Below are 12,632 nucleotides of genomic sequence, written 5' to 3'. Positions count from 1 at the left end.
TTCCTGTGTTGGTCCTCATGAGAGCCAGTTTCATCATAGCGCTTGATGGTTTTTGCGACTGCACTTGAAGGAACTTTCAAAGTTCTTGAAATTTTCTGAATTGACTGACCTTCATGTCTTAATTAAAACCTCTTGACGCTAGGGGTCAGAATTTTTTTATTTTCTTAAAATATCGTTCCCAAGGTAAACGGACATTTTCTCTGGCCCAGATCGCAGAATATGCATATAATTTACAGATTAGGATAGAAAACACTCTAAAGTTTCCAAAACTGTCAAAATATTGTCTGTGAGTATAACAAAACCTTTTCTGCAGACAAAAACCTGAGAAAATCTAACCCGGAGGTGATATTTAAAAAATAAAAACTGTGTTTCCTGGACCGTCTTTCTTCCATTTAAAGGGGTATCAACCAGATTCCTTTTTCCATTGGCTTCCTCAGGCTGTGACCAGTCTTTAGACATAGTTTCAGGCTTTTATTTTGAAAAATGAACGAGATTTTTCAAAACTAGTCAGGTGTCCTCCGAATAGTTCCTGCGCGCGAGAGAGGAGCTCTCCATTTTCCGTTTGTCTCTTAAAGAATAGGTTATGGTCCGGTTGAAATATTATCGATTATGTTTGTTAAAAACAACCTGAGGATTGATTATAAAAAAACATTTGACATGTTTCTACGACCATTACGGATACTTTTTGTAATTTGTCGAACGGAACACGGCTTTGGTTTTCTCAACATAATGCGCAACCCAAATAGAGTTTTTTTTGTTATAAAAGTAATATTTATCGAACAAAAATAACATTTATTGTGTAACTGGGAGTCTCGTGAGTGCAAACATCCGAAGATTATCTAAGGTAAGCGATTAATTTTATTGCTTTTCTGACTTTCGTGACCATGCTAATTTGGGGCTAGCTGTTGTAGCATTGAAAGCTACACTCACAAAAGCTTGGATTTCTTTCGCTGTAAAATATATTTTCAAAATCTGACACGATAGGTGGATTAACAACAAGCTAAGCTGTGTTGTGGTATATTTCACTTGTGATTGCATGATTATAAATATTTTTTGTAATATTTTTGCATTTGGCGCCCTGTAATTCTAGCGGTTGTTTAGGAAATTGATCCCGTAAAAGGGATCCGTAGCGCAGAGAAGTTAATGTAATGATGGACTGTTGTTTCTCTTTGCTTATTTGAGCTGTTCTTGCCATAATATGGACTTGGTCTTTTACCAAATACCTTTATCTTTTGTATACCACCCCTACCTTGTCACAACACAACTGATTGGCTCAAATAAATTAAGAAGGAAAGTAATTCCACAAATGAACGTCTAACAAGGCACATCTGTGTCACGAGAATTATGTTCTCAGTGTTCATAAACCCAATTGAATTGATTACTCGGCCTGATACCCAGAATTTGTAGGAAACTGGTTGGAATGAATCAGGCGGAGGCCCGGCTACAATTGTCAGGAATGTTTATTTAGAGAGCTCTGCTTATCATTTCCTGTACATTGGCCTATATACCTCACATTTTATCATAAACGTCCCTCCTCCTCTCAGATACAATGGCAACATAGTTCACACGTCTTCTTCTCATACATTGTCCGCCACCTGTTATACAATCTACTACAAGCCCAAGGTCTCTCCCCTCCCTGGGTGGGTAGACTTCCATCCCTGTTATCAGTTTCACAGTGGTCACAAGTTGTCTGCCACAGTTCCAACAGTCCCTCTTTCTTATGGACAAACATTCTTCATCAGACAGGATATAATTCTGTTAGTTATATTTCTACGTTAAATGTATACATAATTTAGTCATTATTCAAAAAAATCCCATAACAATCTGTTAATTGAAATGCATTCCAGTAACAACCTTATAAAGCTGGTTGAGAGAATTCCAACAGTGTGCAAAGCTGTCATCAAAGCAAAGGGTGGCTACTTTGAAGAATCTCAAATAGAAAATATATTTTGATTTGTTTAACACTTTTTTTGCTTACTACATGATTCCATATGTGTTATTTCATAGTTTTGATGTCTTCACTATTATTTTACAATGTAGAAAATAGTAAAAATAAAGAAATACCCTTGAATGAGTAGGTGTTTCCAAACTTTTGACTGGTACTGTATAATGATAAACTTCTTTAGCCTACACATCCATATTCAGGGCATGACTGTGCTAGATTAGGGTATATCAAAACTTTTTCAATTGATTAAGGGATACATTCAAACTAACTAATCAATTTGATCCCTTACCTGTTTGAAATAAAGAGGAAGGTTATGTTCGAGGCTACAAGGTTGGGAATGCATAAAATCCTACAATTAAAATATTAAAGAAATAACAAGGGAGGAGAGTTTGGGTTTTTATTTTATGGGGGAATATCATTTGAAGATGTATTTGAACCACTGCCAGCATAATTAGCCTATGTGGTTTCTGAAGTGTTTTGGCCAGAAGAGTAGAGTCCTCATAGCCCTAGTTATTAATGCAATCTACCTTTAGGTCATTAGTGAAAGTTATTCATACGAATTACTCACGCTTATCTCTGCTATTAAACTAAAATATGATACAGAGCTTTTAATGGTGAGATTAATTATGCTGTTGAAGCCCTTGCATACTTAATGGCGCATTTCCATACAGGATTTACGCCAGTGTTTTCCCCAAAAGGCTCAGACTTGTCTTTTTCCATCTACTCAGGCACGCACCTGTGTCTCTCTGGGCCATGGCTCCGGTGGACCTGCTCTGACTTGGGCCAAAGCCAAACCACTGGTACTTTTCAGCTGGCATTTACAATCACTAACTGTGAAATGTACATCTCACAAGCAGTCGTTTTTTTTGATTATGCAGAGGTTGTTGATCCTGCTCTTCACAAGTGTTTACTGTCAGCACTAGCTATGGAAACACAATTTCACTAATATAACATAAGGGTGTATACACTAGTGTAACACTGGTGTTTACAGTCGAAATCAACAGAGGACTTCTGAGGTGAAAGGCAGAGAATGGGTGACTCAAATAGCCTGCAGTTAGGCGACGCGCATTAGCTGCCTGTCACTGTCAGGATAAAGATGCAATTGCATAAGTAGATGGATGGGCTGTCATCACAGAGAGTCATTGGCACATCTGAAAATATTGACGGGTCCTGCTTCTCTTTGAAATAAAGCCCGCTGTGCTGGGTCAATTTTGGCCGGCTGCGGTCGCACCGGGCCCGGCATAATGCAGAGACAAAGCCCCGAAGGTGCCCACAACATATGCCGCCACCAATCCACACTTCACGAGCACCCGTCGTGAAGTCCCGGTATTTTATGATACACCCTCAGTAGCATCTGGAGCCCCGCCAATTTAATTACCATAGAAGCTAACTATTAACAACTGGCAACTGGTGTCAACTCAACACCCACGCTAGTCAAAAGTCAGTTTATAAAGCTTCCTTTTTGGTACTAACTCAAAGAAAGGGATTAATTTGTACCATCTTTTCACACCCATCTTTCTTATCTCATGAAGAATATCAAGTGGCATGTGAATCGGTTGCATCTGATTGCGAGGAGATATGGGAATCAGATTATTGATCCTATCAGATATGCTCAGCAATGATATCTTAATTAAGTAGTCATCAATGATATCTTAATTAAGTAGTCATCAATGATATCTTAATTAAGTAGTCATCAATGATATCTTAATTAAGTAGTTGTAATAAGTATGAAAGAAAGCACAGTACACAATTTAAACAAGCAAATCCAGGAGACCAGTTCTTTTTTTTTTTACAATCATACAAATATATTCGTTTTTATTCAATTATATCCAATAATATGCCTCCCTTGACGTTGTATAAGTTATTATAGAAATGAATACAGATCATATTGCAAATGCAGAGAAGACAAGGGTTCAAGGAGGAAGAGTGTTTATGGGGAAAGGGAAGGGGAGAGTAAATAGAGGACTCCTTGACTTTCTTTTTTGATGTGTCCAGTAAATGTTGGGCGCATGCATGCTTGTAGTACGGTCTGTCTGTGACTCTCTCTGCTGCCATAGGCTATAGTGCTCAAATCAACCTTGGATAGATAGAACTTCATTGTCCCACCTCCCATTCCCTTCTTTTTTCCTGTCGTCCATGTTTATTATAGTCTCATTGTTTTGTTACAAAAATAGTGTCATTGTGGCTTTTTAGTTAGCTGGAAGACTGATGCACTGTTTTTGCATTGGAAGACGAGAAAAAAAGTTATATGGAGATTTTCTTAAAATCCTTTTTTTTGGAAGACTTCATTATTATCATCATCACAATAACTTGGAGCATCCATGCAATACAAAACTCTAGGGGCTCCAATGTACAAAGCAGACCACTTTGATTGATCGCAAAATCACACAAGTGGGTTATACAGTGTGTGTGTGTGTGTGTGTGTGTGTGTGTGTGTGTGTGTGTGTGTGTGTGTGTGTGTGTGTGTGTGTGTGTGTGTGTGTGTGTGTGTGTGTGTGTGTGTGTGTGTGTGTGTGTGTGTGTGTGAGAGACGGTGAGCGAGCAGTGTACATGCTGCTGGGGAGCTAGTTAGATTCCTCTCAAGGTTCATAGGTCAGAGGTCATCCAGTTTGATTGTAGCCAAAAGGTGAATATCCTTCCTCCTTTGCACTCTGTCACTCACTAATATTTTACTTTTCTGTTTGTCTTTTAGTTTGCATTGTCGGGTTGATGTTCGATGTTGGGTGGGTGGCGCACGTCAGAGTCTGATTAGAAAATAAACAGGTTGAATAAAGACATACAGTATATGGACAGACCAACTGTGACATATCCATTACAAAACTCAAATCCCATCGACAGAATCCCCCAAAATAACATTTTTTACAACAGTCACAATATCCCCAACAGCAACACCCCCACCGATGACAATCAATCAATCGCTGTCTTCACCAACAAGATCCCACTTTTTAAAACAGTAGTACATCTTCCCTTTAGCACAGTCAACGTACAATCACTATGCGATGCCACTGTGTACCGTCGTACCATAGTAGGCCTGGGCTCAAATACTATTCTAAATCTTTCAAACAGTTTGAATGTTTGTTTGCCCTAGTCTTCATGAAGGGGCCAATGGGAGGGGTTTGCACTCATGCCAGTATTCTATTGGTTCCATTATGCCGGGCAAGCTCAATCAAGTCATGATAAAGTATTTGAAATGATTTCAAATAGTATTTGAACCCAGGTCTGGTATACAGTACCTCTGGGCAGCTCCCCAGCTTAGCTCTTATTTTAAAGGTGACCTCTGCAATTTACATCTGCGCCAGCCCAGCCCGACTCCATGCAGAAGTGCTGTGTGTGCATTGCAGATGTGCTTCAGGAGAGCACTATACCTTTTAAAATGCAGCGTTACTCCAAGGTCTAACAGGATGGGGGATTGGACATAGCTACGGGCCAGTGGTATTTTAGCATTGAACTCAGGGCTGGGTTGGGTCGGGGTTATACCTCTGAGAACGGGGCTGTTGGTTCGTCTCTCTCTTTTTTTTGTCTATTTTCTACTGCATTGCAGATGTGGGGAGAAGGACTACACCCCAAAGGAACACACACAGACGTGTGACGGCAACCCCACTCACTCACAAACAAAACATTCAAAAAATAAAAAGATCTGACAAACAACACATTTTAGCTTTATATTTGCTAAGTCGTTAAACACTGTCCTAGATATATCCTCTGTGTTGCATGTTTTAATGAAGTTCACTGCTTTCCGCCCGAGGACTAGCGCTCATTGATTTGGCTTCTCGACGTATTCCTCTCCTCGTTCACTCACTCTTATGCTGTCAGGAGCGCACACGGAGTGAACAGACACATTTCCACACTTAAAATACATGTACTGTAGACAGGCCGTACACAGAGATGGACACAGACAGACAGATGGGATGCAGAGAAGATGCGCGCGCACATGCGCACACGCACAGCCTCTGCCTTCAGGTTGAAGGGAAGTTGTGTTCGGGAGACGGATCAATAGAGGAAGCCTCTCTCCCTCTCTCTCTGTCTTTCTCTTTCCATCCCTCTCCCCCGAGTCCTCCAGAAGACCTAAACTGCAGTTCTCTCTTTCTCTGACTGGGGAGAAATGGAGGGTGAGAAGGCGGGAGAGACGGAGGGGAGGGAGAGAAGGCCCCCTGGGAACCAAGGGCAAACGGAGCGCGTGAAGTGTACTCCTGCACAGAACCTCTAACTCTTAACCTTGTTTAATAACCATATCTGTCACAACACACACACATATTCGAACGGCCTTACACACACATACTTAAGCATGCACAAGCATCCACAAGCTCTCTCCCACTTACACGGTCAGAATGAATGTGTTAATATAATGTCATACGCGTTCTAAAGGGAGGCTGTTTTGCATGTGAAATCCTGGAGCAATTTATGGGGAGTTTAGCAGCTGTAAATCCAGCTCTATCTTTCTGATCAATGTACAGTACCAGTCAAAAGGTTGGACAGCCTACTCATTCAAGGGTTTTTCTTTATTTGTACTATTTTCTACGTTGTAGAATACGAGTGAAGACATTAAAACTATGAAATAACACATGGAATCATGTAGTAACCCAAAAAGTGTTAAACAAATCAACATTTATTTTATATTTGAGATTCTTCAAAGTAGCCACCCTTTGCCTTGAGGACAGCTTTGGACACTAAACTTTTGACTGGTACTGTATGTGGTCAGGTAAAACATGGGATGGACAGATAAGGTATTTAGGCAAAAGATGAATGGCGGCACCATACAGGTTGCAAAATAGTTTGGAAGAGATTTCCGATGTGCCGATTCCATGGCACGTGGTTTATGAACTGATACACAAAACGACGCTTGATTTAAAAATATGTTTTTCAATTAAAATGCTAGTAAATTCCTGCCACAAACAGAATGTTGTGTACAGTATACAGGGCAAACACCCATTTCAGCTATGCAGATTTTGCTGCGAAGACACAGAATCATTAGATCACTTATTCTGGTATTGCCCCTATGTAGCTTGATTCTGGTCACCGGTTCAGGAGTGGGTAAAAAGTCATAATAGTGTTCCAGAATGAACCATACAAATACCACTGTTGGGCGTTCTGGAAAGCCATAGTCAATCGATCAACACCATAATAATACTCTTAGCTAAAATGTTCATTTTAAAATCACAATCTGTTGATAATATGGGATTACAAAGGTTCAGAATCTATGTAAGACATCACAGAAAAATATACGACACGAAGAAATCAAGAGAGGATGGTCTATGGAGATGGGTGGGATGGGCTGAGAGAAGCTGAGGGGGTGAATATAATCTGTAGTAGTTGTGGCTGAAAATAATATATATCATGTCTACTGGACATGTCTGAGCACTATGAATCCAAATGTTTGTTTTTTTTAATCCAATGAATCCAAATGTGTATCAAGAATGGTCCACCACCCAAAGGACATCCGGCCTACTTGGCCCAACTGTGGGGAGCATTGGAGTCAACATGTGCCAGCATCCCTGTGGAACGCTTTCGACACCTTGCAGAGTACATTCCCCGATGAATACAGGCTGTTCTGAGGGCGGGGGGGGTTACAACTCAATATTAGGCAGGTGTTCTTAATGTTTTGTACACTCAGTATATGTTATATTATGTTAAAAAAAGTACCATGTATGTAAAAATGTATTTGTAACAAAAATGTATTTGTAACAAAGTTGCGTTGTCCTCCGAGGGGGGGGGGGACAATAGAAAATACAAAAACGAGATGAATGGCCGTCTTTAGACACAGTAATTCAAGCTGAATGACTTGAAGTGTTATCTGATTGGCCGAAGGAAGGCGTAGGATATGAAGAGATGACGAGGAGGGCGTCTGTTCTTCGAAGTATTCAACACTTTAACGGTTCAAGGAACACGGCAAAAACACGGCACACCACACACTTATGAATGCGCACACAGAAATCCATGAACTCACACACACACACACACACACTTGCCACTCTGTACACATATGTATAGTCTCCCTTCTCTGCATCTAATGAAAGAAGGTCAAACACTGCAAACCCAACATCTACGGGACTATATAAAACAGCAGTCCATCTGAATAACAACATAATCCTCTACTGTACAGTACCATTTACAATATGCTATTGGATGCTATCCTATCTTCATTATTGCAACTTAGATGCAGATGTAAATAAATCAACTTTGAATAGAGTCAAACTTGATTTGTTTTGTTGTGTGTCTGTGTGCGTGGGCATGCGTGTACATTTTAAGATGGAAGCATCTACCCTGCTGGTTTTGATGTCAGATTAACACGAGAAGAGGAGGAATCCGACTTGTCAACTACGTCAGATTAGAGCCATACACAATCCATTATACCCCTGCATCGATATGTTATAAACTGCAACCATACCTACCTTACATACGCTAGCATAGCAGCACCCTGTGGCTACGTACATGTACATACAGGTGCTCACACCTTGTACGTTCATAGATATACTGTACGTGCATGTATACACACACACACACACACAACGTTTTTTTTGAGATGTTAGAACAAATTGAATGTGGTGTAAAGTTGCACCTATCCCTACAGTGACACAAACATACCCTTATGAACACACCCCAATCAGATGTGATGTGTAATAACAATGACATACACACACGTAAACACACTCACATTCATTACCTCTAATGTACCGTGATCTCAACCAGCTGAAGAGGACAGTACTCTATTGCATTGCTAAGGGACTAGTGGGTATCAGTGTTGTACTATCACGACTACGTTGTCTTCGTACATCATCTGCTGCTACTCAGGTAACTTACTCAGCGTTAGCCCTTAACTTACTTACGGTACACTCTAATCTCATAGCTAATAGTAACTAACGCTTATCAAGGTGCGTTTGGAGAGTTGTGATGGAAAAGTTATGTCAAGGAAAGACATTCGGGAGGCGTATAATAATAATAATATGTCGCAACAGATTTTCCCAGCCCTTAAAGAAAACAGTAAAATCACAGGATTCATAGCTATTTCCCAAATATCCCATTTATGGATTCACTGACATTCAACATTGACTGGTTTGATAAACCAGTAGAAGCCCTCGCTTAATGTATCCTCTTATTCTCGCTGCTCTGCTCACCTCTTCTCTTCTCTCATCGCCTCTCCTTCCCTCTACACCCATCTCCTCCTTTTCTCTCCTCTCCTTTCCCTCCCCCCATCTCCGCCTCCCCCTCACCCGACAGTCTCACACCATTTAGTTGGGAATCTTCCCGGAGACTCATGTTCTCAAAACCTTTCTTCAGTAGGACGTGCTTGGAATTAGCTTGTGGAATCAGTGGGTCAGGTGTGTTTTGTATGTGTCTGTGTAAACGTGAGCCTGTTGTCTCAGCACCCGGTAGGGGCTGGCAAAACACATCAAACTGAAGCTATTTAAATGCTTAATTAAAGTGATTCATCTGAACCAATGAGGAAGTGTTAGCCACAGTCGTAGACAGACAGACACCCTGTAGGCCTCTATCTTCTGCTGCTTATGAAGGTGGACTGTACAACATTGGGCCAATAGGGTTGCAACACTGCAGTGTATACAGCTTACAAATCTTCACAGCAGGTTGTTTGCGTGCATGTGTGTGTGTTGTCAACACCTTATTTGGGATTACCTGGTCTGCCACGGGGAGAAGCCATCATAATTCCCATAATTCTCTCTGAACCTTCGTTCCTTCCTTTCTCTCCTTTGGCTCGACAAAACAAGCATGCTCAGTCTAAAATAAGGACCCCCCCTATCTACCACTCTGCCCTAGCTCTGGATACTTCCCAAATGGTACCCTGTTCCTTACATGGTGCACTACTTTTGACCAGTCCTCATAGGGCTCTAGGGTGCCATTTGGGATGGGATGCATACAGAGCTCAAATCCCTCCAGTTAACACGTCAACGTGAACAAAAAAACACTCATCATAGAATTATAGACTTACGTCAGTGACTGGCAGAAAGATTGTTCGTGGCTAATCTTCTTCTTTTTTTAAATGGAGGAGGAAGCACATGTAGCTTCTTCTAGCTATACATTCTCATCCTTATTACTAAACCATCGTCCTCTTTTTATTATGCCTGTGCCTTTAGAATCCGGTCTTTACCCTTAGCAACATCGTTGTCGTGCAGCATGGGATGTGACATTGACAGCACAAGTTACAGGTTGATAATAGTCTATGGTTGCATCGGACATGGAACCCTTTCCCCTGTAGTGCGCTACTTTTGACCAGGGCTCTGGTCAAAAGTAGTGCACTATATAGGGATAGGGTGCCATTTTGGACGCACCCTATGAGACATGATGGCGAGATGTGCGTTTAAAGAAGGCTTGTTTCCTTTGCATAATAACTAACACACTTGACCCAGTGTTGGAGAGGTTCAGTGCATACTAGTTGCTTATTACATATAAAGTATAGATTAACAAGAAGAAATCAACGTGGAACTAGGAGGTCGTTAGCCCGGGTGCCAGTCTGTTTGCTATGACAATCCCATAAGGATTTTGACAGTGGAAACTGACTGGCACCCAGGCTAGGAGGTTGTAGCCCTCAGAGAAGAACCACAACTGTCCTGCAATATCACATACCCAACCAGGAAATAAACCCCACAGTGGGCATGTATGCTGTATCTCCCTGGCTTACATGCCGACCAGACCGTTCGCGTGCATGTTGATCTTGTCCACCCACACCAGACGCGATCAGGACACCCAGGTTGAAATATCAAAACGAACTCTGAACCACAAATATTCATTTGGGGACAGGTCGAAAGCATGAAACATTTATGCAATTTAGCTAGCTAGCTTGCTGTTGCTAGTTAATTTTCCTGGGATATAAACATTGGGTTGTTATTTTACCTGAAATGCACAAGGTCCTCTACTCCGACAATGAATCCACAGATAAAAGGGTAAACCGAGTTAGCTTCTAGTAGTCTCTCCTTTTTCTTTGGACTTTATATGGCGGTTGGCAACTAACTTTAAGGTGCATTACCACTACCAACAGGACTAGTGTGGATCTCAGTTCATTTTTCAATCGCCCACGTGGGAATATGCTCCTAAAAACCAATAGGAGATAGGAGAGGCGAGACTTGTAGCGCATCAAGCGTCACAAATAGAACCAAGTTCTATTTTAGCGCCTGGCTATGCAGACGCTCGCGAGCAGTGTGGGTGCAATGATTTAATAACATGTATGTGTACATTTATTTTTGCAATGCTCGCGCACGCGACGCAGGCGGTGTGGTCAGCATGTTAGGGCCATGAGCTAGAGAAATGATCTAGTGTAGTTATAGGATGGTGTAACGCATGGCTGGGCACAGAGAGGGTAAAGCAGTCAGTTTAATAATAACCTACATGGACAAACAGACTCCCAGAACATCTACACCATCTCACTGATTATATCGTCATCATTCTTCAACCCCTGACCCGCACACAATCACCCTCTCCCTCTGCTGCCCAGCCTCTGTGTGTGTGTGTGTGTGTGTGTGTGTGTGTGTGTGTGTGTGTGTGTGTGTGTGTGTGTGTGTGTGTGTGTGTGTGTGTGTGTGTGTGTGTGTGTGTGTGTGTGTGTGTGTGTGTGTGTGTGTGAACACAATCGTGTGTGTAGTTCAGTGCAGCAGGGAGGTTTCTCTCTCTCTTTCAAGAGTTGGGGAGATTTTGATCAGTGGAAGCTGCTGTTAAACAGCCCTAGAGAGGAACAAGGAGGTTTTTGCTTGTGCTGCCGAGTGGAAAACTGAGGTTAACGAGGGAAAGAAAAAAAAAATGAAAAAAGCTCCACATCAGTATGGAGGAGATACAGTAGCTATGGTCACAAAGGTGCTGACGGACAGAGAAGACCTGCTAACCGATAACTAAGAACAAAAGGATGTTTTGGGCCGCATCCTAAATGGCACGCTATTCCCTTTGTAGTGCACAACTTTTGACCACAGCCCACACAAAGTAGTGCACTATATTGAAAATAGGGTGCAGACGCATCCTGGATCAACCTTACATTAGTATGGATGGAAGCTTTGGGAATGTAGAACAATAGGCCCCCCCCTGCTGCTCAGTGGGGCAGGGGGGAAACATTTGACCGTGACAACCCTGTGTAATAAAAACAGGAAGATATTGTTCGTTGTGAAGTAGATTAAAAACAGACGATGCTGATGATAGGTGTCGGTCTTCTTTCCGGGAATTTCCCGTAGTGGATGTGTATATAGTTGTGACGTGACCAGTGCATGCTACGACGCACCCAGCCTCATTCCTCAAGTTTTATTGCTCTGAAATCTCAGACTCATACAGGGGCGGTGTTGGGTAAGAGAAGGGGAGGGGGCTGCGGTGGGTGGGTGGGGGACACACCATGTCTTTAAAGAAGGGTTCCATTGGTATTTATTTCCCCACCCCTTCACTATTGCATTATGGGAGATAGAGTTCTTCTAATGCTACCATCAAGTAGCTCCATTGCTTCTATATATCATCCCTGTAGTTCCTTTAGGTGCCCATGCCAGTGCCCAATGCCCGTATGACCGCCCCTGTGTTCTCTGTGCGCTAGGAGGTTTTGGTTTTTGAGGGCGGGTCTTTTTTGCCGTTCTGCAGCACAGGTGAATCGGAGGCCTTGGCCATTTTCCTGGGCGAACTCAGCTCGGCGACCACCACCACTTCATGTAGCGACGGCTCCCTGTACATAGCCACTGTAGGGGGGAGGGAAGAGATGTGAGAAAAGGAA

At 42.0% G+C, this 12,632-nt stretch overlaps 1 protein-coding gene across 2 annotated transcripts in view; it reads right to left on the bottom strand.

Moving 5' to 3' along the window:
* Nucleotides 1-3,695: 3,695 nt before the first annotated feature.
* LOC139534506 (fibroblast growth factor 11-like) overlaps nucleotides 3,696-12,632 on the bottom strand; it is a 118,195-nt gene continuing 109,258 nt past the window's right edge. For both annotated transcript variants that reach the window (XM_071333690.1, XM_071333689.1), the window contains one exon: nucleotides 3,696-12,597. In XM_071333690.1, coding sequence (XP_071189791.1) covers nucleotides 12,455-12,597 — 143 coding nt within the window. In that variant the 3' untranslated portion in view covers nucleotides 3,696-12,454. The remainder of the gene's footprint in view (nucleotides 12,598-12,632) is intronic.

Source organism: Salvelinus alpinus, chromosome 11 (assembly GCF_045679555.1).
Source record: "Salvelinus alpinus chromosome 11, SLU_Salpinus.1, whole genome shotgun sequence".
Taxonomy (NCBI): domain Eukaryota; kingdom Metazoa; phylum Chordata; class Actinopteri; order Salmoniformes; family Salmonidae; genus Salvelinus; species Salvelinus alpinus.
This window is presented reverse-complemented; position numbering and strand designations above follow the sequence as displayed.